General features: G+C 40.2%; 1 protein-coding gene across 1 annotated transcript in view; it reads left to right on the top strand.

Moving 5' to 3' along the window:
• THSD7B (thrombospondin type 1 domain containing 7B) overlaps window positions 1-24907 on the top strand; it is a 440276-nt gene that overhangs the window by 113161 nt on the left and 302208 nt on the right. The window contains exons 4-6 of the mRNA XM_075001414.1: window positions 6897-7066; window positions 17688-17843; window positions 19658-19855. Coding sequence (XP_074857515.1) covers window positions 6897-7066; window positions 17688-17843; window positions 19658-19855 — 524 coding nt within the window. The remainder of the gene's footprint in view (window positions 1-6896; window positions 7067-17687; window positions 17844-19657; window positions 19856-24907) is intronic.

Genomic DNA, 24907 nt, shown 5'->3' with positions numbered 1-24907 from the left:
ACATTGTAGACTTGGTCTGTGATCAATAAGATAAAGCTTAGTATAGGCAGGTGCAAAGTATTCTTTTTGGGGAAAGAAAAGTATAATGCAGAAATATAAGTTTGGAGAACAACAGGGTTAGGCAGCAGTACACTAAAAAAGGTTCTAGGGATTACAGTGCATCACAAAGTGAATATGATTCAACAGTGTCATGCTATTATGAAACATTCTGGGGGTATATTCACAGAAAACATCATACGTAAGACATGGAAAATAATTGATCCATTCTACTTAGCCCTGTAACGAAGAGGTAGCGATGTTAGTCTGTATTCTAACAAAACAAACCAGCAGTCATATAGCACTTTAAAGACTTTAAAAGTCTTTGAAGTGCTACATGACTGCTGGTTTGTTTTACTTAGCACTGGTGAAGCCTCAGTGGGAGTGCTGCCCCCAGTTCTAGACATCACACTTTAAGAAAGATGCGGACAAAAGGGGGAGAATTCAGAGGAGAACAACAGTAATTTTAGCAGCTTTTGAAAAAACAACTTGTGAGGAAAGATTGAAAAAATGGGCAAATTTAGTATAGAGAAGAGAACACTATGAGGGAGGACATCTTCAAATATGTAAAAGGTTGTTACAAAGCATATGTGATAATTGTTTTCCAGGTCCACTGACTGTAGGACAAGATTGCAGCAAGGGAGATTTTAGGTAGGTTATTAGAAATGGGTCCCTCTAATTTTTTCCATCCATGTGCAGAATACATTTTATTATTGTCAGGGATTTTTCATCCCTTGGACATAATCATCCCCGTGGGCCAGGGGAAACAAAGCCTTGGGCCTTTAATATCATTACAGGGGCAGGTAGACTCTAAAAGGTACATAGGCTGCCAGTTAGCAGCCCTCTGTAACGGTCACTCTGTGTCAGTTGGTTTTACCGGTAACCTGAACTCACAAACATTTCAAAAATCATGGATTTGAAATCCAGGCTCCTCATTGGATACAGGTGAGGCAGCTTCTAGAGGAGGACCTGTTCGAAAGCAGGGCCTTCAGAACGTCCGTATGTAAATAGACTCATGAATAATGTATGAGATCAGGGAATATAAGGCAGCGCCGCACAGCGCTTGGGGCACTTGGTACCAGCTGCCTCTGAGGCGAAGACTTTTTGAAGAGCTCCTGCCTTTTTGAAGATTCCCTGAAGCAATTCCACATCCGCCCAGCAGGGTCCGCCTGCTGAGGCACTAGCTGTGTCACTGACACAAAAAGAGCTTAGGCAGCAGCTCTGAGGTAAATTGGGTGAGGGGCGAACTGGCCTCACCCTTAGGGTGGGGTACTGCGCTCTCGCTCGTTAGTACCCAGAGCCTGTCAAATCACTGCGGCACCCCCGCCCTCGCCGCCGACAAGCAGCTCAAAGTGGATTTGGAGTGGGTCGAACTGGCCTCACCCCTAGGGTGGGGTACTGCGTTCACTCCAATTGAAGCTTAGAGCCTGCCACCCTCGCAGCACCAACGCTCCCGCTGCCATCGCCTCGATTCTTCTTCGCCGGACGTGACCATCGCACTCGACTAGACCACTAGACAGGACCTTTACGCCTAACAGGACACGTAAAACCCCCTCCACGCCCTGAGACACTAACTTTAAAGCTTAATTCGGGCTGTGTAGGGGAATTTAACAGACTGTAGCTCAGAACCAACTAAGAGCTATAACCCGGAGCTAAAATCATTTGCTCCAAGCTGCACAATCGGTTAATAAGCCCATAGTTAAGGATCTTGTTAGTTAACTGTTCATTGTTAAAGTTTCTCTCTCTCTCTCTCTAACCCCCTTTTCTCTCTCTCCCTTCTCCCCTTCTCTCCAATCCCCACTGGAAAAACCAGTTGGGAGGGAACCTTGATAGGCTGGACCTCAAGGTATCCAATAGGGTGACACAACTAGTCATCCAGAGTATATAGGGGTAAAAAACTAATTTATCCCCCCATAGCTCGGAGAAAAAACTCACTAAGTCTTTCTACCCTTTTGTTTTACAAGAAAAGTCTCATATAGACTCCTTCCATGGAACTCTTGTTGATGTTTAGTGTAAGTGTTTAGAATATAATTAGACGTAGTTAAGTTAGTGAATAGTTCCATAAGTTTAGTTTACATACTGTGTTGTTTGTTTGTAAGTTTCTGTTTTTGTTAATAAATATAATCATCATTTTATTCAATTTTCCTCTCCTCGTCTCACCCTTGCTTTCAATGAGCGAGTCAGCTCCTGACCAACCGGGAATTAGCTTCCCTCCAGCCTCCTCCCTCTAGTGCATCACTGGTCTCTATGCCCCCTGCCGGAGGTGGGTGGGGTTGGCCTGCTGAGGAGCGGAGCAGCCTTTGCCTGTCGGCGGGCTTCTGCCGTCTCTTCTTTGCCCTCGTCTGAGGCCCCGTGGGGATCCGGACGGGACGCTGGTGCGGTGTCAGCGGGGGGTTTATTGCCCGCGATTCTGCCCGCACTGACAATTATGTGTGCCAGGGCTGTGCAATTGTGCACCACCAATAGAAACACATAGTGCTGTCTGTGGGGGCTGCAGGTTCTCCATTAATATGTGCAAAGCAATATGTGACTCTCTTGCTGCCCAAGTGCTCAGCTTACAGGGGCCATAGATACCTAGGGAGGTTGTGGAATCCCTGTCACTGGAAGTTTTAAATAGATATTGGAAATAGTCTAGATGGCTTCTTGATGTCCCTTCTAGTCCTACGTTTCTGTGATGCTGTGAAACAGATTAGTTGTTTGCAATGTAGCCATTATAGACTCAGCAATTTCTCATTAACTATTTCATAATATTGTTTGAATTCCAAATGTGGGTTCTCTTGTTCATTGCGAAGACACTGTTTTTTGCCAGAATTTTAATTATATCTTGAATTCTCTAAAGTTTCCACGATTGCAGTGTCAGAAGACAAGACTTTAACAAAGAAAGAAACTGCTTTACCTTGTCAGCAAGTCCAAGTTTTATACAAAATAAAAAGCATTTGGTAATAATGAGGAACTTTTAAGAGTTTTTTTTTTATTTAAGAGGGTATGGGTTAATGCTGAGATGTGAATGCTTAGGTATTATGGATTAGGTTCATACCATATCTTATTTAAAGGTAGAAAATCCTTTTTAGAGTTCTTACTACTTATGTGGAAGTGTACCAATTGAGAAGAGAGAGGCTGCTTCTCTTTCATTCTGATAAACTATAGTGTAATCACTGACTAGTTCGTTGAATTGCAGGTGGCAATGTCTACAGGGCAATGTCAAACACAGGCCTCATTAGTTTTGGGCATACAGGAACTTGACATGAAGGGTTCGTTAGCTTCTCATGTAGGAAGATTGAGACATAGTCAAGCATTCCTTTTTCAGTTCCAGACTGGACCATCATAACTCCTACCTGGGCTTCAGTGCAACAGCTTGAAAGTCAAGAAGGCACAGCAGAAAGCAACACACTTGATTAGTGACAAAGATCAGCACTGACATATGCTTGTGCTTCCTGAACTCCACTAGCTCTTTAATGACTTGAGAGCAGAGTTCCTGGTCATCATTTACATGTCTTGTAATGGACCTGAAATCAACCTGCCTCAGAAATCACCTTATCCAGTATGCATAGATTCCAAGATCAGAAGGGATCCTTGTGGTGACTTTCTGTTTAACACAGGACATAAAACTTCCTTGAAAGAATTCTTGGTCATAGAGACTTCACATATCATTTGGTAATTTGTTCCAATGGTTAATTGCTCTCACCTTTAAAAATATATACCTTATTTCCAGTACGAATTTGTCTAGCTTCAGCTTCTAGCCATTAGATCATGGTATATTTGCTCCGACATAGATACTTACAGATGTAATCAAGACACTGCATAGCCTTGTCTTTGTTAGACTCAGAATGCTCAGTCTATTTAGCTTATCACTATAGAAGGAAGGTTTTCTAATCTTTTAAGCTTTCATGTGGTTCTTCTCTGAACCCTCTGCAATTTATCAACATCCTTGAGTTGGAAGCACCAGAACTGTGCACGGGATTCCAGGAGGGCTTACACCAGTGACAAATACAGAAGTAAAATCACCTCTCTACTCCACTTGATATGCTGAACAGGGGCAATGAAGATATGTTAAGAATTGGGAACATAACATTTTCAGCAGCAGCACTTTGGGAAGTTCCTTGTCAGAAGAGATGTGAATTGGTACATCCCAGTGAAATGTCAGTGTATATCATTTTTGACTGAATCCTTCTCTTGGCTTGAACTCATTCAGAACACATAATCCCGCACTTTCAGGATTTTGATGTTTTTTTTTAAAGCAATAGCCAGGATGCATATTTAAATCAACTAATATATTAGCAGAATTTACTTTTCATTCACTCCTATTGTATCATAGGTCCTGTCTGACTGACTGTTGAATTGATACGGTTTTACCCTCTATTTTAAAGTTTATCTGTTGATACAAACTCTGACTATAGCACATGGTTGCTGCTAATTAAAATGTTTCGTAAGTATTGCTCAGCAGTAAAGTGTCCACCTATTCTGTATGTTGCAGTTCTATGGTGATTTTTCAGCCTTGTAGACAGATGAGGTGTAATTATATTTGAGCTGAGATAGCCTTTGTTATGTTGTATAATTTTAAATGTAGCTGGTCTGATTTTTCAGAGGTGTCAAATACCTACAGCTCATATTGACTGCGATGTGAAGCTGCTCTCACCTCTGAAGGCCAGTCCCCGGAGGGTTTCCAGTCTTGAAACTTTGTGTTTAAAATTACACTTCTAAGTTAAATCTTCAGATGCCTAACATAAGTATTTAGATAATGAAATAAAGATTCTTATATTTAGGCATTCAAAGTTTTGAAAATTGGATCCAGAATAGCGGACTGTAAAAATATAAAATACTTTAATCTGCTGTCAGGAAAAATGAGTTAGATTACCTTGTTCTGGAGAGTGTGATTCTATGTCTTCATATAAAAACTATATGTATAAAATGTAAAAACTATATTAATACTGAATATTAGAAAAGCTGTGATAACCTACAAAAGTAACTTCTGTATGACAAAATTCCCCCTTATAATTTATGAATTGTGGGAGTACAATTATTTCATGCATGTCATATATAGACTGTCTTCCCCTTTGCTAGTTATAAACTTTGTGACTGTATCCAAATGTGCAAAAGATATGCTTCATATTATTGGAGAGAGCAAGACAGCTAATCTGAAAAGTACCCATAAATTAGAAATAATTGGCAATATTCACAAACACCTTTCATGAATGCGTTACAAAATTCATAAGTGCTTTGTGACAAGAAATGACATAAGACATAATATTTAGAGAATGTTGAAGTCTGCTCAGATACTTTGCAAAAAAAATTGCAACATAAGATTCCTTGTAATATCTTTATCTTACCTACAAATGCTTTCTAAAGACAACACATACAATTTTGAGCTGGAAATGTTTCTCCACAAAAAGACAACCAAAGATGTGCACTTATGTTCTATGTGACAAGACCAACACACTTTGCTGATTAAACAGCCAGGAAAATTGAGATAACAGGAGAGAGCGTTTGCTTTGGCCTTATTTAGGACATATTTTAAGAAATTAACATTATGTGGAGACTGGGGGAATATGGAGAAAGAAAGGTACCATTGAAACAGGAAAAGATATGGGAAGAATGGCAGATAACACAAGATGTGTATAAACAGAAACATTGTAATTCTTGGTGTTTACATAGAATTTACCAGTAGATGTTCAAAGTCTTCACATTGCAGATGGCCAGTTATTCGTTGGATTAGACTGCCAGTGTCTGTGAAAGATCTCATAGACACGTAGATGAAATAGGAAAAAAAAGCATGATTTTTTCCCCATAGTTTTAATCAGTTCTTTTTTGGCAGATAAGCTATTTTGTGTCCACTAGTTGCATTGTGTATTCTAATGCACAAACCTTCTATATTCAGATCAGTTTGTGTTTGTCTATGTGACATTTACATGTTTGTGCTTAGAATTTAAACTTTTCCAGAACAGAAAGGTCCAAAGTATTTATGGTATTTATAATCTATGAATTAACTGTACAGAAAACACACCTTTTATCTACATCTACTGTGTGTCACAGCTTCAGGAAACAGAAATTAACCCACCTATGTGGAGTCCACTTCTAAGCAATTGGTAGTATCCAGTAAAGCCTAGAACACTCAGAGACCAAATCCCAAAATGTTCTTGAACACTTGGTATTCTCCTGGTTGTGGAAGTGTCCAGTACATCTCACAATGAAGGCCGGTGATGTTGGCAATCAGTTATTGCCTTGTGGTCTGAGGACAGGATTAAGATCAGGCTTTTTGACGGGGCTTGAGGAGGGGTAAAGTGGTCAATTTCCCTGGGGCCCGGCTTTTCAAAGGGAACCAGAGCTTCAGCCAACACTGCTGTTATTTTTGCAGCAGGTGGAGCTCCTGGACCCTTTGAAGTGCAACGGCAGTGCTACTGTGCTGTTCTTCATGGCTCTGAGGCAAAGGGGTGGGCCCAGCAGCAGGATTCAAGTGGTGCTGAGGGCTGACTGTCCTAGGCCATGACCCTTCCAACCTTGGCCGCACCCCTTTGGGGGGGCACAGCACTGGGAACCCTTTCACTTTATCTTGGGGCCCATGGTGGTTGTCAGCCCCCACCCCCAGCCCCACCGCCCCATTAGGAGGCAGCTTTCGTACTTACTGTGTGTATGGAGCAAATCAGTGTCACTTTCTCTCTGTTGATACATAGGTGTAAAAAATCCTTCAAAAGTATTAATATATTTCCTGGCACTGGTAGATAGAGCTTAAAATTGGAAACTATATGACAAAGATTAAAGTGTTTGCAATCTGAAGAATAACACATTTCTGTTCTTGAGAACAACCCGCTGTTCCATGCTCTTCTGTAAAACCTTGTTTTACCTACACTATTTTTCTTCCAAAGGTTTTCATGGAGGGCTTCTGAATGGAAAGCATGCCAAGTTACTCTCCTCCTCGACCAACAGGACGCTTGGCGACATAAGCACACAGACCTTTGTGGAGGTGGGATACAAGTTCGGGAAGTGTACTGTGTCCAAAGTGTGATAGAATCTGCGACTCACAAGTTAAAGGAAGGTATGTGGTTAGAGATGGTCTTAAAATGTCTACTACAGGGAGCTGTAAGTCAGAAAGGTAAAGAAATATTGTGACTTTCATCTATACGCTGATCCCTGATTAAATGAGTACTTTAATTATGAGTACTCCCATAAACGAGGGACACATATACCTGCCTTTGTTCACTAGACGAGTGAACTCTCCCCGCTAATATGAGCCTTACCTCCCTCCCCACAGTGCCAATCTGCCACAGCCTGACTACCCCCTGCAACCCCAAACCACCACAGCCTGACTACCACCCCCAGCTCCAAACCTCTGCAGCCTGACCACCCACTCCAGGCCTCATACTCCCAAACTGCCACAGACTGACCACCCCCTGCAACCTCAAACCATGCCTGACCAGTCTTGCAGCCCGAAACCACCGCAGCCTGACCTTACACCCAGCCTGCGGCAGCCTGAACCCCCCTGTCTGCCCCATGGACCCAAACCTCCGCAGCCTTAACACCCCCCGTCTGCCACATGGACCATCCCACCACCAGGTTTTAACCCTTCCTCTTGCTCATGACCCCAAACTGCCCCCTGCCCCCAAAACCCAAGGTTCCCTTACCTTTCAAAAGCAGCACCACATGCTGCCACTCCTTCACTGAGTTAGGAACCAATCAGAGACTTTTACATGTATTTTAATGGTAATTTAGTATACCTCTTATGAGTTTTTGCCTCTGAGCAGAAAGCTGGAAACCAATTGTACTCATATAGTGAGGGATGAGTGTAGCATGAAGCTGTGTGCTATTTTTGCAGCTCCTGAGCAGAAGCGTGTTAATGAGTAAGGATAAAAATGTCTAAGTGGGCTGTTAATAGTCCATTGGAGACATGTATCTGGAAGCTGGAGGAGGGAGTCACTGAGCTCTGGAGGTAGCAGGTGTGGCATAGGGTACATATAGGGAAATTCCTTACTTCATATGTGTTCTCCCAGGATCTGAGGGATTCTAGGTGTGGAATCACTGCCCATAATGTGTGGTAGTAGGGACACACTTTCTTCCACACTTGAATCTCCCTTGGAATGATTTCAGAAAAAAAACATAGTCTTCATCCTGTCTCATAGGTCAGGGAAGTGGGGAGAGAAGGCAGAACCCCAGTGTTACGAACACCTTGAGGATGGAGGTTGTTCATAACTCTGAACAAAACACTAAGGTTGTTCTTTCAGACGCTTACAACTGTACATTGACTTAATGCAGCTTTGAAACTTTACTATGCAGAAGAAAAAACATTTTAGTTTAAGTGAAGCAATACAGAAATGGTTTCAGAGGGTAGTTGTGTTGTCTATATCTGCAAAAACGATGAGAAGTTCTGTGACACTTTGAAGACTAATAGATTTATTTGGACATAAGGTTTTGTGGGGTCAAAACTACTTCATCAGATGCATGGAGTAGAAATTTGTGAACCATTGTTAACACAGAAATAGTTTTCTCACTAACATTTTTACCACCACCACTCCTCCTTTGTTTTAGTAGCTTGTTTAAGACAGTATTGCACTTTACTTTTTCTTTTACTTTTACTTTTTCTTTTTTGTCTCTGCTGCTTGATTATATATCTCCAGTTCCAAATGATGTATATGGTTGATTGATCTGCTTATAACTCTTGAGTTTCTACTGTATGTCACCTCATTCCTGGTATGGCTTAATTGTATGCTCAAGACCAATACATGAATTTTCTTATGATTTGAAGGGGAAAGCCATAATAATAATGTCACAACTTCAGAGTGGCAAGTTTTGGAGTTAGAGTGAGTTATGTTCCTTTTGGAAGAGTAATGAGTGGGTACAGATGCATTGTGAGTAATTTATCCTGATCTATTTTACCTGCAGTATGCACTGCTCCTGTAGAGTATGGCTTTGAGAAGAGCCAGTAAGATAGTAAGAACACAGTGTCCCATTTTAGCCTTACTTACAAAGCCAAAGCAAATCTTTGTTTATGGCAGACTGCATGTCCTTCTAGAAAGCCTTTCAGATTACAGAAAAACAGGACTCTGTTCAGCCCTATACAATTGTTTCTTCTCCTATTCTAAGAAGCAGGGTTTACCTTGCTCTTCCAGCACACAAAGATTCTTTTGTTCTTCAGTATCTTGCAGTGCATGTGTCACATCAAGCGAGGAAACTGTTTTTTGTGAATCCAGGATGAGGAAAGGTATGGGCAACCACTTTGGACTCTGTAATGAGCTGAAATATGTAAAGCATGGGTACTGTATTTGTCTGATCAGTAACCCTGCCCTATACTGCTTTTCAAATTCATGCCTATATTGGTGAAACTGAAGGAAGGAAAAAAATCAATTTTGTGAGTACAAAGTTCGAGTCCTGACCTTCCTATCTTGTTTGTGAAAGTATTTGGAAAGAATAGGCCAGAATGTATTATCTATAGGAAAGTTTGACTGTTACCTGGGGAGAAAGATAACTGATGGTTGGCAGTGTTATGAAATGATATTTGGTAACTGAGTAGTGGTGCTGGGGCTGAATAATCCAGCATCTGGATTAGTCAATCCAATTCAGAGAAATGTTTCTCTCAGGTAAGAAACCAGCCCTTTCTTATCAAAATGACCTGGCTTGAGAAGAAGATGAATATATCGCCACAGTGTGAAATATATTCAAGCACACTTGTGTCAGATTTGCATTGTTAGGGTTGAGCTATTGATCTAACACTCTGTGAGCAGAATATATAAGATTAAAGTCACATAATAGAATAATAAATATGTAACAGCTGGCTTCTTCTATGAAAACTCTTTGGAAGCAAGACTTAAAGCGATTTTGCTCAAATCTTTGGGGTGTAAAGCTGGCATGCTTTAAATTTGTAATTTAGGATCTTAAGGGTTTAAATTCATAGGAGAAAGCAGCCTATTTATCATACAGGTATAACATTTTTAGTTCTTAGATATCTGGGAACTAGCTGAAGTGAAAGGAGCAGATTATATAGAAAACATTTTGAAGGTAAAATACCTGTTTTTTTTTAAAGTGACTTGTTTCTCATAAAGGTATGTTACATGACGTAATATTTACTCCATTATCAAAGGTGCATTTATTTATAGAACTCTTTTGTTATGTGTTGAATGTAAGACCAGGGAGGTGTATAAGACAACAAGGAATATTAATAGGAAATGGCAACCGAAGCAGATGGTGATCAAAGATGAGAACGAAGTGCTCATGAACGGGGAGAAGATTGTGCAGCGATGGACGAGATATTGCACCGATCTATGCAAGGCGCAGTTGGACCCGAGTGTCTCAGATAGGCTGATTGAAGAATTGAAAGAGATATCTCCCCTGAGCATCAAGAGCGAGACCGATATTTCAAAGGAGGAAATAGAAAAAGCAGTGAAACGACTAAAGAACAACAGGAGCCCTGGAAATGATAAGATCACGGGAGAGGTGATCAAATATGGCGGAGAAAGTATGATTCAGGAAATATGCCAACTATGTAATATAGCATGGAAAGAAGGGAAGGTGCCTAAGGAAGGGACAAGATCTGTGCTAGTGACAATACCCAAGAAAGGAAGTATATTGGAATGCAAGAACTACAGAGCGATTGCCCTAACGAGTCATCTAGGAAAGGTGCTGATGATGATACTGACTGAGGGATTAAGATCGCAGATAGAAGAACATATAGCAGACTGGCAAGCAGGGTTCAGAAAAGATAGAAGTACCATACAGCAGATATTGGCATTAAGACGTATACACTTGCTTCATAGATTTTCAAAAGGCATTTGACAGTATAGATCAGAAAGTGACTTGGGTGGTGTTGGAGTCATACGGAGTGGATAGTGGACTGATACAGCTGTTGAAAGATATCAGTGATAATACGGAGGCAGTGGTGAGAACATGCGGGGAGTTGGGAAGTTGGTTTAAAACAAGTAGAGGTACGAGACAAGGAGATTCAATATCGCCAAGTATCTTCATCGCACATCTGGAGAGAGTGATGGACAAGATCAAGGAAGAGGTAGAAGAAATATCTGTGCACAGGAAAAGAATTAACAACCTGAGGTTCGCGGATGATATAGTTATCATTGAGGAAGATGAGAAGGTAGCGAAAATGGTGCGGGTGTTAAACGAAGAAGGGAAGTGGTATGGACTGATTATGACCATCGATAAAACAAAAACAATGGTATTTCGAGGTAAGGAAATAGGAAGGAAGATCAGTGTCGATGGTATTGAACTAGAAAATGTAGAGAAGTTCACATATCTGGGGAGAAACATAATGCATGATCTAGACTGTAAGAAGGAAATAGCAACTAGAATAGCGAAGGCAAGAGCGAGTTTGAAGGTGATTGATAAGATCTGGAAAAGCAAAGCAATTAGTTTAAGAATGAAGCTGAGTGTCTTGAAAACGTGTGTATTCAGCAGCATGTTGTACGGATGTGAGACATGGGTGATAATGAAAGAGTTGAAAAGAAGAATATTGGCATTTGAACGAGTTGTTATAGAAAGATTCTGAGAATAGGATGGATGCAAAAGGTCACCAATGAGGAATTACATAGGAAGACACAGCCGAAAGAGAACCTGCTGCAGAAGGTTATAAAACAGAAGCTACAACTGTTTGCACATATTTGCAGAATGAATGATGAACGAAAAATCAAGACCCTAGTATTCGGCATAATGGATGGTTCAAATAGGAGAGGCAGACCCCACAGAGAATGGATAGATGATGTAGTAGATTGGTGCGGAGCTAGTCTACAGAAACTAAGCCACTCTGCACTGAATAGGGAAAGATGGAAGGAAATAGTGAGAGAGGCATCGGATACCAACGGGCACTGAGCCCATGGTTATTGATGTTGTTATGTGTTATAGTCACTGCACCAGATCAATTTGCATGACATAGTAGATTTTCAGTTAAGTTTCTTATCTATGAAGTCTAAAATATGAAGTGTGGGTATTTATATTTTAGGGCCATTTATGTAAAACTCATTCACAGCCTCATGATAAGTGTTAAGGATGACTTACCTAATTTTTATCCCTTTGGGGATGTACACGTAGAGGGCATTTTATTTCTCTTTGTTGTTCAAACAGGAACATCCACAGAGCAAAGGACAGTCATGAAAAATTAAGATTTACTTTGCAGAAGAATATCCTAATTTGAAACTTAGTGGCTAATTTACCACTGTTACAAGGTTTGGTTCAGAGCCTTTCTGAAGCTTATCCAAAATTTTTGCATTCCCTTTCCTTTTTTTTTCTTAATGGTTTTCCTTGCAGTGTGATTTCCAAGTACATTGTAGTGTTTTCTCAAAGCCTTCAAGTATCCTGTGACACTTGCTTTTTGCTAACCATTCAACAGCAACATACGAACAACTTGTATATTCTCTTCCCATGACCACCTTTATTGGTCCCCAGTACTCCTGCTCCATTAAGACTCTACCAATAGATTCTCAAATGCATCCCTCCTACCTTTTGTTGGCCACTAATAGTAGTTACAAAAATAAGCATTATGCTCCTCAGTAAATGTTTTCAGATAAATTTGTGTTGTCATAGCACTGAGATGCACCAAAAAGGATTGGGGCCACATCATACTAAGAGGTGTAGAAACAACAGAGGACACTATTTCTGCTCTGAAATGTTTATACTGTCAGTTAATTCATGTAGCACGACTTCCTGATTATTCCTAAATATGCTGAATCTCCATTGCTTCTAGCAACCTATTAACTTCTTTCCATGCTGAGATTAGCCTTTTGTTTATACTGTGAAATAGTTTTTAAATGTTAATGGAAATTTACTTCCTATCTTGTGGCTTCTAATTTGTTTTTTTGATGTAGAAAAAGTCCCTGTCTATCAGAAACAAGATGCAACAGGTTTCCTTAACAGTCTTATGTGAGCAGCTAGTATCAGAGGCATTTCTAAACTGAATAAAGGTGATCCAGTTACACTTTGCACACTGTTTTGTCAGTATGAAAATCCAATGTCAAGGCTGTTCCCCATTCTGGCACCTTAAGTACAGATGGTGGGGGCCCACAAGTGACTTTAAAAATACTTTGCCATTAAAGGCCTCTGCTTAAAAACTCCCCAAGATCATAGATTTCTTAACTTTACATGATATGCTGACACCACCCCAAAAAAAAAAATCCTCTGATTGCCCAAGAAGATCCACTTGCAATGTCTCCCTGTGGAGTACCCTCAAGTTGTTTACCCACCCCTGGAGAGAGCTTGAAAAAGCTTTCCTAATAGCTGATCTTGCCATCTCAGGCATATGTGCACACAGCCTTCTGCTTTCTAGAACACAGGGGTCAGATCTTAATCTTAAAAAAGGGGATTTAATTAACAAAACAAGATAAAGGTGGTAAAGCATACATGGTTGCTAGGCCTTACAGAGCAATTGAAAAAAGGCAGATTAGAAACACAGAGAATTCCTGCCCTGGGATTCAGTTTAAAAGTTACAGTGTGTGAAAGAGAGGGAGAGGTGTGCTCAGCACAGAGAAGTCTAACAAACCCAAAAATAAAAAAAAAAATAAAAAAAGTAAAAAACGGATTGCTTTTGACTAAATATTCCCTGTTTTACTTACATACCTGTAATTTCCAGATCTAGTCTTTCCCTAGGCATGGATGTCACTGAATATTCCATGCCTGTTTTCGTGCCTTAACTCCTGTCTCCCAGCTCCATCTGGTCACACACAAAGGCTATGTCTACACAGCAGCTTTCTTTTGAAATAATCCATTTTGGAATAGCTACGCTAAAATAGCTTATTTCAAAATAACACAGCTATACACAAGAATGTATTTTGAAATAGTATGTCTGGACACACAGTGCCTATTTTGAAATAGTGCCATTGGGTGCCATAGTGGCTTATTTTGAAATAGTGCTACTCCATGTCTTAACAGTGCCGATTTCAAAATAGCTATTTCAAAATAGGTGTTATTCTTCCTGCAATGAGGTTTACAAAATTTGAAATAACGCATTTGCTATTTCGAATTTATTTCAAAATAATGTGTGTGTAGTGTAGACGCTCACAAAGTTATTTCAGAATAATGGCTGTTATCTCAAAATAACTTTACTGTGTGGTCATAGCCAAAGATTGCCACAGGAAGATCACTCTTCCAATTCAAATCTCACCCTCTGTTTACATTGGCTTTCCTGGCTTCCTGCCAACATTTCCTTCTTCTCTAGCATTCCTGGAGACTCACTAGGACCCTACTGCCTGTGGGTTTAACACTTACAGGCAATTTAGTAACTGAATGTCTGGGGTGTCCAAAGAATGGTAGTACCCCTTCCATTTATCACACCAAGTCTTTCAGGCTGTAAACGTATGTATTGATGTGATGACTTATTCCTATTGTATGATTGTTTAGGCATTTTATACTGTAATTCACCTTTGAATAATTGTCTCAGCTAATCTCCTGTAGCACTGAAATAAGAGCCACGGGCCTATATTTTCTGACACCACCAACAGCAACTTCTAAAAATGGATACTACCGCTATCTTGGACTCTCGTAATAATTAACTCTGAATGGTTCTGCCAAACACTAAATATATATTGACTTCTGTTGTGCTGAATATTAAGATGTATTGCTTGAAATGTGACTTTTGACTAAGGCAGTGGTGCTCAAACTTTTTGGCCCTTGGCCCACATTGCTAAATGTAAACCTTTCCATGGTCCACCAGCCAACCACGTATTGTGACAAATTGCCTTCATTTATTTCTAACTACCTTAAATACTACATTATGATGCTGTGACATTGTAATTTGTGTTCAGAATAGGCTTGTCAGACATACTGAAAAGCATCTCTGTTCTGGCCATGGATTTTTGAAATACTTAGTTACTCATTTTAAACTAACCAATCTTAAGGGGGATGAAGTTAAAGGTCCCAGAGAAAATATTATTTACCCCCAGGAAGGAGTGAAAAATAGTTTAGTGCAGTCAGGGTGCAGTCATGTGTATTCATTCTGTGACTGGTTAACACTGTTCTTTGTCTCATTTCCATGTGTGAATTTAAATAGTTGAAACTCACTGCATCCGTATGACTATATCTAAGTCACTGCTATAGAACTGTGCAATGTTTCTGAGAGTTATGAGATTTTCATTCAACTGAGTTTTCAGGCATATTTCACAGACCCAGAAGAATGTAGGATTTTTAAGAATATGAACAAATTTAGTAAAGAGGCTGATATTTGATTCAGAGGCTTTCCACCTCCTCCACTCCAAAATCTGAAAGGAAAAATAGATAGCTGATAGAAAAGTAGCTGACGCTGTTTATTCCCAAGCTAAATAAATGCTCTATTTACGGTACAAGTTCAATTATCAAACAAGTTAGAAGGCACAAGAAACCCTGTCCCTTCTAGTACATAAAGGTCTAGCATCTCTGTCCATTTTTAACAGCAATATGCTGAATTCTCTCCCAATCACCCTTTTGTACAAAAGATCACCCTTGATCTGGGATGAACTATTTCTGCCTTATAGAAGGCTGCATGTTTGAGATATGCCAGCTGGCAATAAAAAGAATTGCAGAAAGAGACACTTGTTACAACACTAAACAAAGAACTTCTAGAATAAGCAAAACAGCATTATCCATTAACATATTAAACTTCTTTTTCTCTGCTTTACTGCAGACCTTTACCTATCTCCTTTGTACCTGTTAGCCTGCTATAGTTTTAAAGAAATACTATGTATATACTATGTAGATAGTCAAAATAATAAAGATAAATACCATTCTGGAACTCAGAGTAAGGCCAATGAATATCCTAGAACTAGTGCAACCACCTCTGAGCTAGGGTTGCCTATCAATTAGGTGACTAGACAAATGATGTCAAGTATCAGAGGGGTAGCCGTGTTAGTCTGGATCTGTAACAGCAACGAAGGGTCCTGTGGCACCTTATAGACTAACAGAAAAGTTTTGAGCATGAGCTTTCGTGAGCACAGACTCACTTCAAGTCTGTGCTCACGAAAGCTCATGCTCAAAACTTTTCTGTTAGTCTATAAGGTGCCACAGGACCCTTCGTTGCTGTAGACAAATGATGGAAGTCTTGCAGATGGTCAGTTCTCTGTTAGAGTTCACGTGGCTTTTATGTGGTAACAGAAGCAGGGATTTTGCAGCTCTGTGTTTAGTTGAAATGACTTAGTTCCTTTAATATTGTCAGATGTGTTTATTAATTCAGCCTGTTCCTTATTGTTATTTCTGAAATACTTCGTTAAAAATTTTAGTCTACGCAAGGTATGGTCTCTACTGGCAGAAATTTGGAGGCCTTTCTGACATTTGACTATAGCCTGTTTTGTAAATCATCAAGTTATTTTTAGAAATTATATATTCATACTTCAAAGGTATGCATGAATGCTACCATTTTTATTTGAAAATAATTTCAAGAGACGCACAACATGGCTGTAATGGAACAGTGATAATACAATGGGATGTGACTTAATTCTTAATGTTGATGCTGTGCCCTAAACCCAATTTGCTTTCTTTTCTGTCAGTGAGTTACAAAAATGATAAATTATTTTCTAACTCTAATGCTGAGGGGATATTAAGTAATGCAGGAAGCCTCTTGATAACAAAAAACAAAAATAGCCTTATGGTTAAAGTTCTTATATTTATCTTACCCTTCCTGTCATTTGACTTTTGCAATCTGTAGGAAAGGACTATTTACTTTAGCAGTAAGGTGAATTGGATTCCTGCCAGCTTGGTGTAGTTCCTAAATGAATATGTCAAAGGCAATATTGTCCAGAAAGCAGTCTTTTTACATAAGTAGTATCTTCCATTAGATTTGAATTAAATTTCAGCTATTGCCATTTAATAGTACAGTTATTCTGTAGAGTGCCTGAGGAGCAAGAGGTATATGAGTTATGAATCCATGAGTCAAAAGCTAAGCTGCTGCTTAATGTTCCTGCATCTGAACTTAAAGTACTGGCATGAGGAAAACCCTGTTTGCTGGGACTAAACATAAAAGGGTAGAAGAGCAGGAAGAAGCAATGAGTGATTGCTAACACACACAGTGCATAGTTTTGGAAACACTTTTCCAATCCATCCCATGGTCCCTTCATTGAATATATTGTGTATAAAGAGATGGACTGGGGCCATACTGGCTTAGTATGATGCTATGGTGTGGTCTTTTCATGATGGACAGCCATGGAGATCTACAATATTGCTGGTGTGAATGAGGGCAAGGTTTGGATCTACAGTTGGAATATAATTAAACCAGTGTGGTACGTGAGCCAAAGAGGAATTTAATTAAAGTGCCTCATCACCTCTGGGCTCTGCAGTATTAATGGCAGTAAAAAGTAGCAAATACATTTTTCCCCCATCAGTAGCAAGCAGTTCTGACCTGAATGTTTACAGGTCATGGATCTGCTGAGTAAGATGTTTCACTTTCACGTAATAACTTTTCAGGGAGAAAATGCAGTTGGTATCCTGATTCAGCAGTCCAGTCCTAGCAGGGAAGTCCTTAAGCACGTGCTTAACATTAACCCAGCATGTCACCGATTTGTTGTACGGGGATGGTCTTAAGCGATGTTTAAATACTTTGCTTTAGAACATTGAATGCTTTGGTCAAGTGGATAATTTTTATTGCTTAATTAGGGTGTAGAAGATTGGGTTTCCTTCAGAGAGCAAATGTCCATGTAAAATCCAGAAGCTCCAAGAAGTTTGAATGAATGAAACAAGAGTCCATAACTTTTTTTTCTCTTTAGTCATTAGACCGGTTGACAAGAAGTTGTGTGTTGGTCCTGCTCCCTCTTCCTCCCAGCTGTGCAACGTTCCATGTTCTTCTGACTGCCTGCTTTCCTCCTGGTCTTCATGGGGACCCTGTGTTCATGAAAACTGCCAGGATCACCAGGGAAGAAAAGGTGAAGCTAACCGATTCTCTTGCATGCAACAGCTTGTAATTAGGTCTGAATTAAGTTAATGCCAGCATGTTATGATAGGAATATAAAAGCAGTTGGATCCAAATGTGGTTTCCTATTGAATTCATCTGATATAAGCTGGAACCTACAGATGGATTCTAGGGTAGAATGTGGCCTTCGATGTCGGCTGTTGTTCTTGAAAAATAGGGTAAGGTCCTCATACCTACTCCAGCCCCTCTGTGTTGGGTAGAATAGCTAGAGAGGCATACAAGATCTCTACACCTTCTCAAAAGTCCTGATGTAAAGGATGTGCTGGGTGTGGAGCTGAAAGGCAGGAGGAAAACCTCAAGCCCAGAGTTGCAGCATCAGCAGTGTGGTGATTCCAGGCAGTTCTGAGACTTATAGGGAAGCCTGGGGAAGCTGCTGCAATTTAGGCAGACATAAAGGGTTGTCTAAATTACGTGGGAGGATGCAAAGGGAGTTTGAAGCCACCTCAGCCTCACTCACCCCTGGACTGCGAGTTCTGTGCTGTGGCAGTGTACAGTAAAGAGCCACCCCTTTAGTTTCCAGGTGTATTCTCTGTGACAGGTATTTCATGAAATGGCCATCAGGACACATGCCAACAAGCACATCTCCTCATTTAAAAATGTCCGTGTTGCCCAGTGTTTTCAGCAAGTTGAATTTTCATAAACTGAGTTTTCTCAGTTGGTTAGAGTTGGTCTGAATTTGTCAAGTAAAACAGGTCAAAATGGCACTTTTTTCAAAAATGGAAATGTGTGTAAAATTGAAAACTATTTCTTTTTGCTTGTTGGAAACTGTTAAAAACAACCAGTGAAGCAAAATGAGGTCAGAGTTCTTTGGCATGTTTTGGTTTTTGGCCATGGCATTTTGTGGCCAGCAGTCATGCTCTCTGCCATGTCCTTTGTTTGGGATGTTGTGTAATAAAGACTCCGACAAAGTCTGCTGTTTTGTAAACCACCAGCCCTACTTTCTGCCGCGCCAAGTTTTCTGTAGAAGATTTCCACCTAGATACCAATTTGCTTCATCCAAATAGTCTGAGTAAATGAGACTTAATGAGATTGTTGCGTGGTGCAGAATGACTGAACGCTGTCGTAAATTCAGTAACTCAAACTATGGGTATAGCTTGTCTATATAACATCCAAAAGAAAGCCATGCTGAAGAGGCTTGCATATTGTAACTTTCTTAAACTTTATATTTGAGTGTCTCTTTAAAAGGATGTTATTTAGGGGGTGTTTTAAAGTGAATTGTATGCATTTGTAAAGCAGAGTAATTATTTCTCAGAAACTAGTCTTTTGTATATCAGAACAAGATTTTTTACTCTCAGATTCCCAGAAGGAGGTTAGCTGTGGTTTACATATTGAATTGCTTGTTAGGACTTCTTTATCTTTAAAAATTATATGACATGATGACAATATATACCTCTTACTTTAAGTCCATGTATTTGGACACATTTTGCATCCAAGTATGATGAAAAGTCATGTATGGTAGCAAATAGCAGTGGAAAGGGTTGGGGGTGGGAGTTGGGGTACGCCAGGGCTTCTGGAATTCTGCAACTAACATTGTGTTTTCAGAAACAAAATTGTAAATGTTTAGAGATAAATTCTGTCCATTTTGAAGCCAACAGGATTGCCTGTACAAGAATAGTGAGATTGTAAATATTTAGAAGACCATATGAGTTTTTGTAAAGAATATATTTGAAATGCTGTAGAATACCACTTGCCCTATATAGCAACTTTTGGGGGCAAAATATCCATCTTAATACTGATGATAAAAATTTCTCTGTTCTCTCTTTGTAGGCTTTAGAATGAGACAAAGGCACATTGTTATGGAACCGATTGGTAATTCCCAGGGTTGTCCACACTTAGTAGAAGCTATTCCTTGTGAGACCTCAAGGTGTTATCAATGGGTCATTTCTGAAGGAGTCTGTGTACCTGACCATGGAACGTGTGGGCAAGGAAATCGAATTCTGGCAGCCATATGCAAGAACACTAAAGGTCGGTTCGGTTAATTTAAGTTGGTCATGTAGTAAATGTGCATGTAGTAAAGTGAAACAGCTGATTTTGGAATTGGATCTGAGTTTCCCCAAAGCCTAGAGGTATTATCTGGGGTGGAACCCATCTGTGATTTAAACAGAATGACTCACTGCTGCAAGTCATTTAATGCTATTATGATTTAATTTGCACCCTTCCCTAAAGTAATAAATTAATAGTGTAATATTAATGACTTGATTGTACCCATTTACTCCTTGTATTTTTGTAGTACTTACAGCAATAGTATCATTAAGGTCAATAAGATTATATGTGTAAGTGTAAGAGTGGGAGAATCAGACTCTTTGCATTTCCACTAATGTAGTAGTAAGTTCTTTCACAGCGAATTTAGAGTACTTTTCTCTTCATAACAGCTGTTTAAGAGATCATACTGAGGGAATCTTAGATGTGCTGCCCAGAATAATTGTGCTACAAGAATATGATATGTAAATGAAAAGATTTGTGCTGAGTAATACTGTGTTTATTTGTCAGGAGTTTGAGATGGGTCCCGTGCTTAGTTTAGAACTTGTTAATAATGCACAAAGCACATCTTTCACAGGAATTTTACAAACAAGCAATGGGGGCTTATTTCTCATACGCAGTTGGAAATGCAGCCAAAATTTTCATCTTTCTCGATAAGGTCAGTGTTGTCAGATCTCTAGATACTACTACATAAGGGAAGATTTTGCAGCCCTTAAACATAGTGAGTTGTGCTGATGTGTCAAAACTGGCAAAATTTGGAACTTGCCAGTTTTATACTGCAGCTGAGAAATGGATTATTTTATTATATGGGCTACGTCTACACGTGCAGCCAACATCGAAATAGCTTATTTCGATGTTGCGACATCGAAATAGTCTATTTCGATGAATAACGTCTACACGTCCTCCAGGGCCGGCAAAGTCGATGTTCAACTTCGACGTTGCTCAGCCCAACATCGAAATAGGCGCAGCGAGGGAACGTCTACACGTCAAAGTAGCACACATCGAAATAGGGATGGCCAGGCACAGCTGCAGACAGGGTCACAGGGCGGACTCAACAGCCAGCCGCTCCCTTAAAGGGCCCCTCCCAGACACAGTTGCACTAAACAACACAAGATACACAGAGCTCACAACTGGTTGCAGACCCTGTGCCTGCAGCATAGATCCCCAGCTGCCGCAGAAGCAGCCAGAAGCCCTGGGCTAAGGGCTGCTGCCCATGGTGACCATAGAGCCCCGCAGGGGCTGGAGAGAGAGCATCTCTCAACCCCCCAGCTGATGGCCGCCATGGAGGACCCAGCAATTTCGACGTTGCGGGACGCGGATCGTCTACACGGTCCCTACTTCGACGTTGAACGTCGAAGTAGGGCGCTATTCCTATCTCCTCATGAGGTTAGCGACTTCGACGTCTCACCGCCTAACGTCGAAGTTAACTTCGAAATAGCGCCTGACGCGTGTAGACGCGACGGGCGCTATTTCGAAGTTGGTGCCGCTACTTCGAAGTAGCGTGCACGTGTAGACGCAGCTATGGTGTTTTGAAGCAGTTACAGAAAACTGTTCCAAGTCCATAACAAGTTGGATAAATTGGCAAGTGTTTAAGAATACATTGTGAGATATGGTGCATTAGACCCCCGTCAGCATTTAAATAATGGCTGCTAATCTACTGAAGAACAAAGATCCCTTTGAAATATGTATGAGTATGTGTGTGGCTCTCTTGTGTGTTCTTAAACTTGGTGGGCCAAATCCCCAGCTGCTGTAGATAGCTCCAATGGAGTTAGAAGGGTATCCATGTGTCCTCTATGTCGTTCCTGGGGTAATGTGATAATAACATAGGCTGACTTCTGCAGTGATGTGTGAGGGTGGATCCTTGAACTGGTGTAGAATGCCATTGAGGCTACCCACTGGTGCAAGAATTCATCTGTGTGCATTCCTTGGCACAACTGGAATCTTAACTTGTGTTGATTTCAAATGCAGAAAAAATGTGCAAGGTTTTTAGGTTCTGTGAGCTTTCCTGTCAGATTTACAGAGTGCTTTTCTACTTAGTCTTCCTGAGAATGGAAAGGATAATATTCTGAATGTCTCTGGGAAGGGGAGAGTGATTGAAGTCTTTCTTCCAGCCTTGCAAGGCTAGCACAAAAGTCCCTTTGAATTTCAGCTAAGGATTTTGGACGTTTTCTTTATTGTCACTATAACTGAACAGTTGTTTCACTTGTCCAACCCTAATTTAGGAGATTTTACTAGTCATAACGTAGCAGCTCACTTGACAGGTTGGAAACATTCATGGATACTGTTTTAAAGTCTTTCTCAATCTCTATTGCTTTAGGATTTGCTATTTACAGGGTGCATCTACACTAGGAACTAACTTTGAAGTTAGGTGCTACTTCGAAGTAGCCAGCAGAGAGTCTACACACATTTTCCCTTACTTTGAAGTTAACTTTGAAGTAAGGGAGCCCAACTTCGAAGTCCTTACTCCATTCCCGGGAAGGGAGTAGTGCCCTACTTCTAAGTTTAACTTCAAAGTAGGGTGTGTGTAGACACTCAGCTTCAAAGTCTGTATTTCGAAGTAAGCAACTTCCAAGTTATTTTTGTAGTGGAGACACAGCCACAGCTCCCCCGCATCGCTTTCAAAAGGGGGATGCTAAGGAGACACTTTGGTATAAGCTAATGAGGTGCTGCAGTGAATATAGAGCTCCTTATTAGCATAACGGCCACAGCACTTTGAAAGTGCCACTTTTGACAGCGCATGACTCGTCTACACGGTGTCCTTTTCAAAAGGACCCTGCACACTTTGAAATCCCCTTATTTCTATAACCAAATAGGAATAAGGGGATTTCGAAGTGTGCAGGGTCCTTTCGAAAAGGACCCTGTGTAGACGAGCTGCGTGCAATCAAAAGCAGCACTTCCGAAGTGCTGCGGCTGCCATTATGCTAATGAGGTGCTGCATATTCATTGCAGTGCCTCATTCGCATATCCTGAAGTGTCTCATTAGCATCCCTCTTTTGAACGGTCTGGGGGGCTAGTGTAGACATAGCCAAAATATTGTAGATATCAAAGTTGAAAAAGGTCTGCTTTTTGTCTTTTCATCCTTCTGTGAATCTGCTTGATACCACTAATTGCTTTGCCTATTGTTTCCCATCCTTACATAGTGCTGTCTTAGGCAACATTGCCATTGAAATCAATGGGATATTAGCTTAAATAAAAACTGAGGGAGTTAGCATCAAAATTACACAGTCACCATTGTGATTAGGGGCTAAATGAGGCTGTGTTTGACCTCTATGCAAAAGTTTTGAAAAATCACAAGACACACCAGATATGGCTATAGTGGAGTAACAGTAGTACAGATAGTCACTGACTTACAAATGGGTTATGTTCCAAACACCTGGTTGTAACCTGATTTGGTCGTAAATCTGAAATACCTTTTTACAGGTAGCTATCAACTGCCCACTACCTGTAATGTTTATAATATTAATTCACTAGCACTCCAAATGTAACAAAGCACCTATGAAACAAAAATCAACAAGAAAAAAAAGAAACACTGAGGTCAGAAACACATGAAACACAAAACAAATCAACTGCAGTGACAGCAAACTGAAACTGACAAACATGAAATGAACATGAAATACAGAACACAACGCAATACAGCACAGTAATGTAAATAATGTGATGTAAATGTTGTAAATAAAATAGTGTAAATGATACTTTACATAAACTTTACCTTTATTCCCGATATTGTCGTGCACACTTTGATTGATAATTATGAAGGTGAATTAATTGAATTAATTGGATGAGGAATTGGAGGAGGTAGGTGACAATACTACAGGAACATTGTCACCAACAGCAGATTCATATTCTACTTCAGCAGTGCCTTTGCATGTAGAAGGCATGGTTCAGTGGAGTTGAAAGCAGTGCTGGGGGTTTTCTTCAAATAAATATCCATTTTGGACCAAACAGTTTGTTTTTTCTGCTCATTATAAAATTTTTATAACAAGCCAGTGTGCCCTGAATTAAATGATCCACTATCGAGTATCTTGCAACATTAGGGTCTGTTTTTTCAAATGTGCATCCCTTCGTTTATTTTGCTGAAGGCTGCAGCCATTTCTTTCATCACAAATTTTTGGGGGGCGCCTGCTTCTTCAGCATTTTGTCTCTCTCTTGCTCTGTTACCCTCTCTGCCTCCATCTCCTTTACATCTTCATTGCTCAGCTCCTCCCCAACAGACTCACCCAGCTGGCATATGTCATCATTAGCTACTTCCAGATCCACTTCTTTCTCCAGCTGTACAATTTTATTGGAAATTTCTTCTAGTGCCTTTTGTTTTTCAAAGACTTTAAAACTGTTGACATAGCTTTTTAGGATTTATTTCTATATGCCATTCATACATTGTTGAGTGACTTCCTCCTACCCAGCAGCAATGTTCCTATGCCATGCAGAATGTTGTATTCTTTCCAAAATTCACGTAATGTTCTGGCATTTTCACATTCTATGGCAGCTATTGCCTTTGCAAATATGTTGCAAAGATAATATGCTTTGAAAGCAGCTGTAGCCCCCTGGTCCATGGGTTGGAGAATAGATGTGGTGTGGGGAGGCAGAAATACCACTTTAACATTGGGCTGTAAGTCATTTAGGTGTTGAGGGTGACCTGGAGCATAATCCAATATAAGCAAAATTTTGAAAGGAATTCCTTTCTCCAGAAAATGTGCCTTGATCTCAGGGATGAAACAGTTCATGAACCAAGCTTCAAAAAGTGCAAGTGTCATCCATGCTTTCTTATTAAAGCGATAATGGACTGGTAAAGTAGACTTGATGATATTCTTAAAGACTCTTGGATTTTCAGGGTGATAAATCAAGAAGGGTTTCAGTTTATACCCAAAAATATTCCCTCCTAACAAGACTGTTACACGGTCTTTGAAAGCCTTAAACCAGGCATAGTTTTTTGGCCTCCTCATGTACGTACATACGGTCAGGCATTTTCTTCCAAAAGAGTCCTGTCTCATTGACATTAAATATCTGTTCTGGAAAATAACTTTCCTCTTTTATCAGCTC

This window comes from Carettochelys insculpta, chromosome 8 (assembly GCF_033958435.1).
Source record: "Carettochelys insculpta isolate YL-2023 chromosome 8, ASM3395843v1, whole genome shotgun sequence".
NCBI lineage: Eukaryota > Metazoa > Chordata > Testudines > Carettochelyidae > Carettochelys > Carettochelys insculpta.
This window is presented reverse-complemented; position numbering and strand designations above follow the sequence as displayed.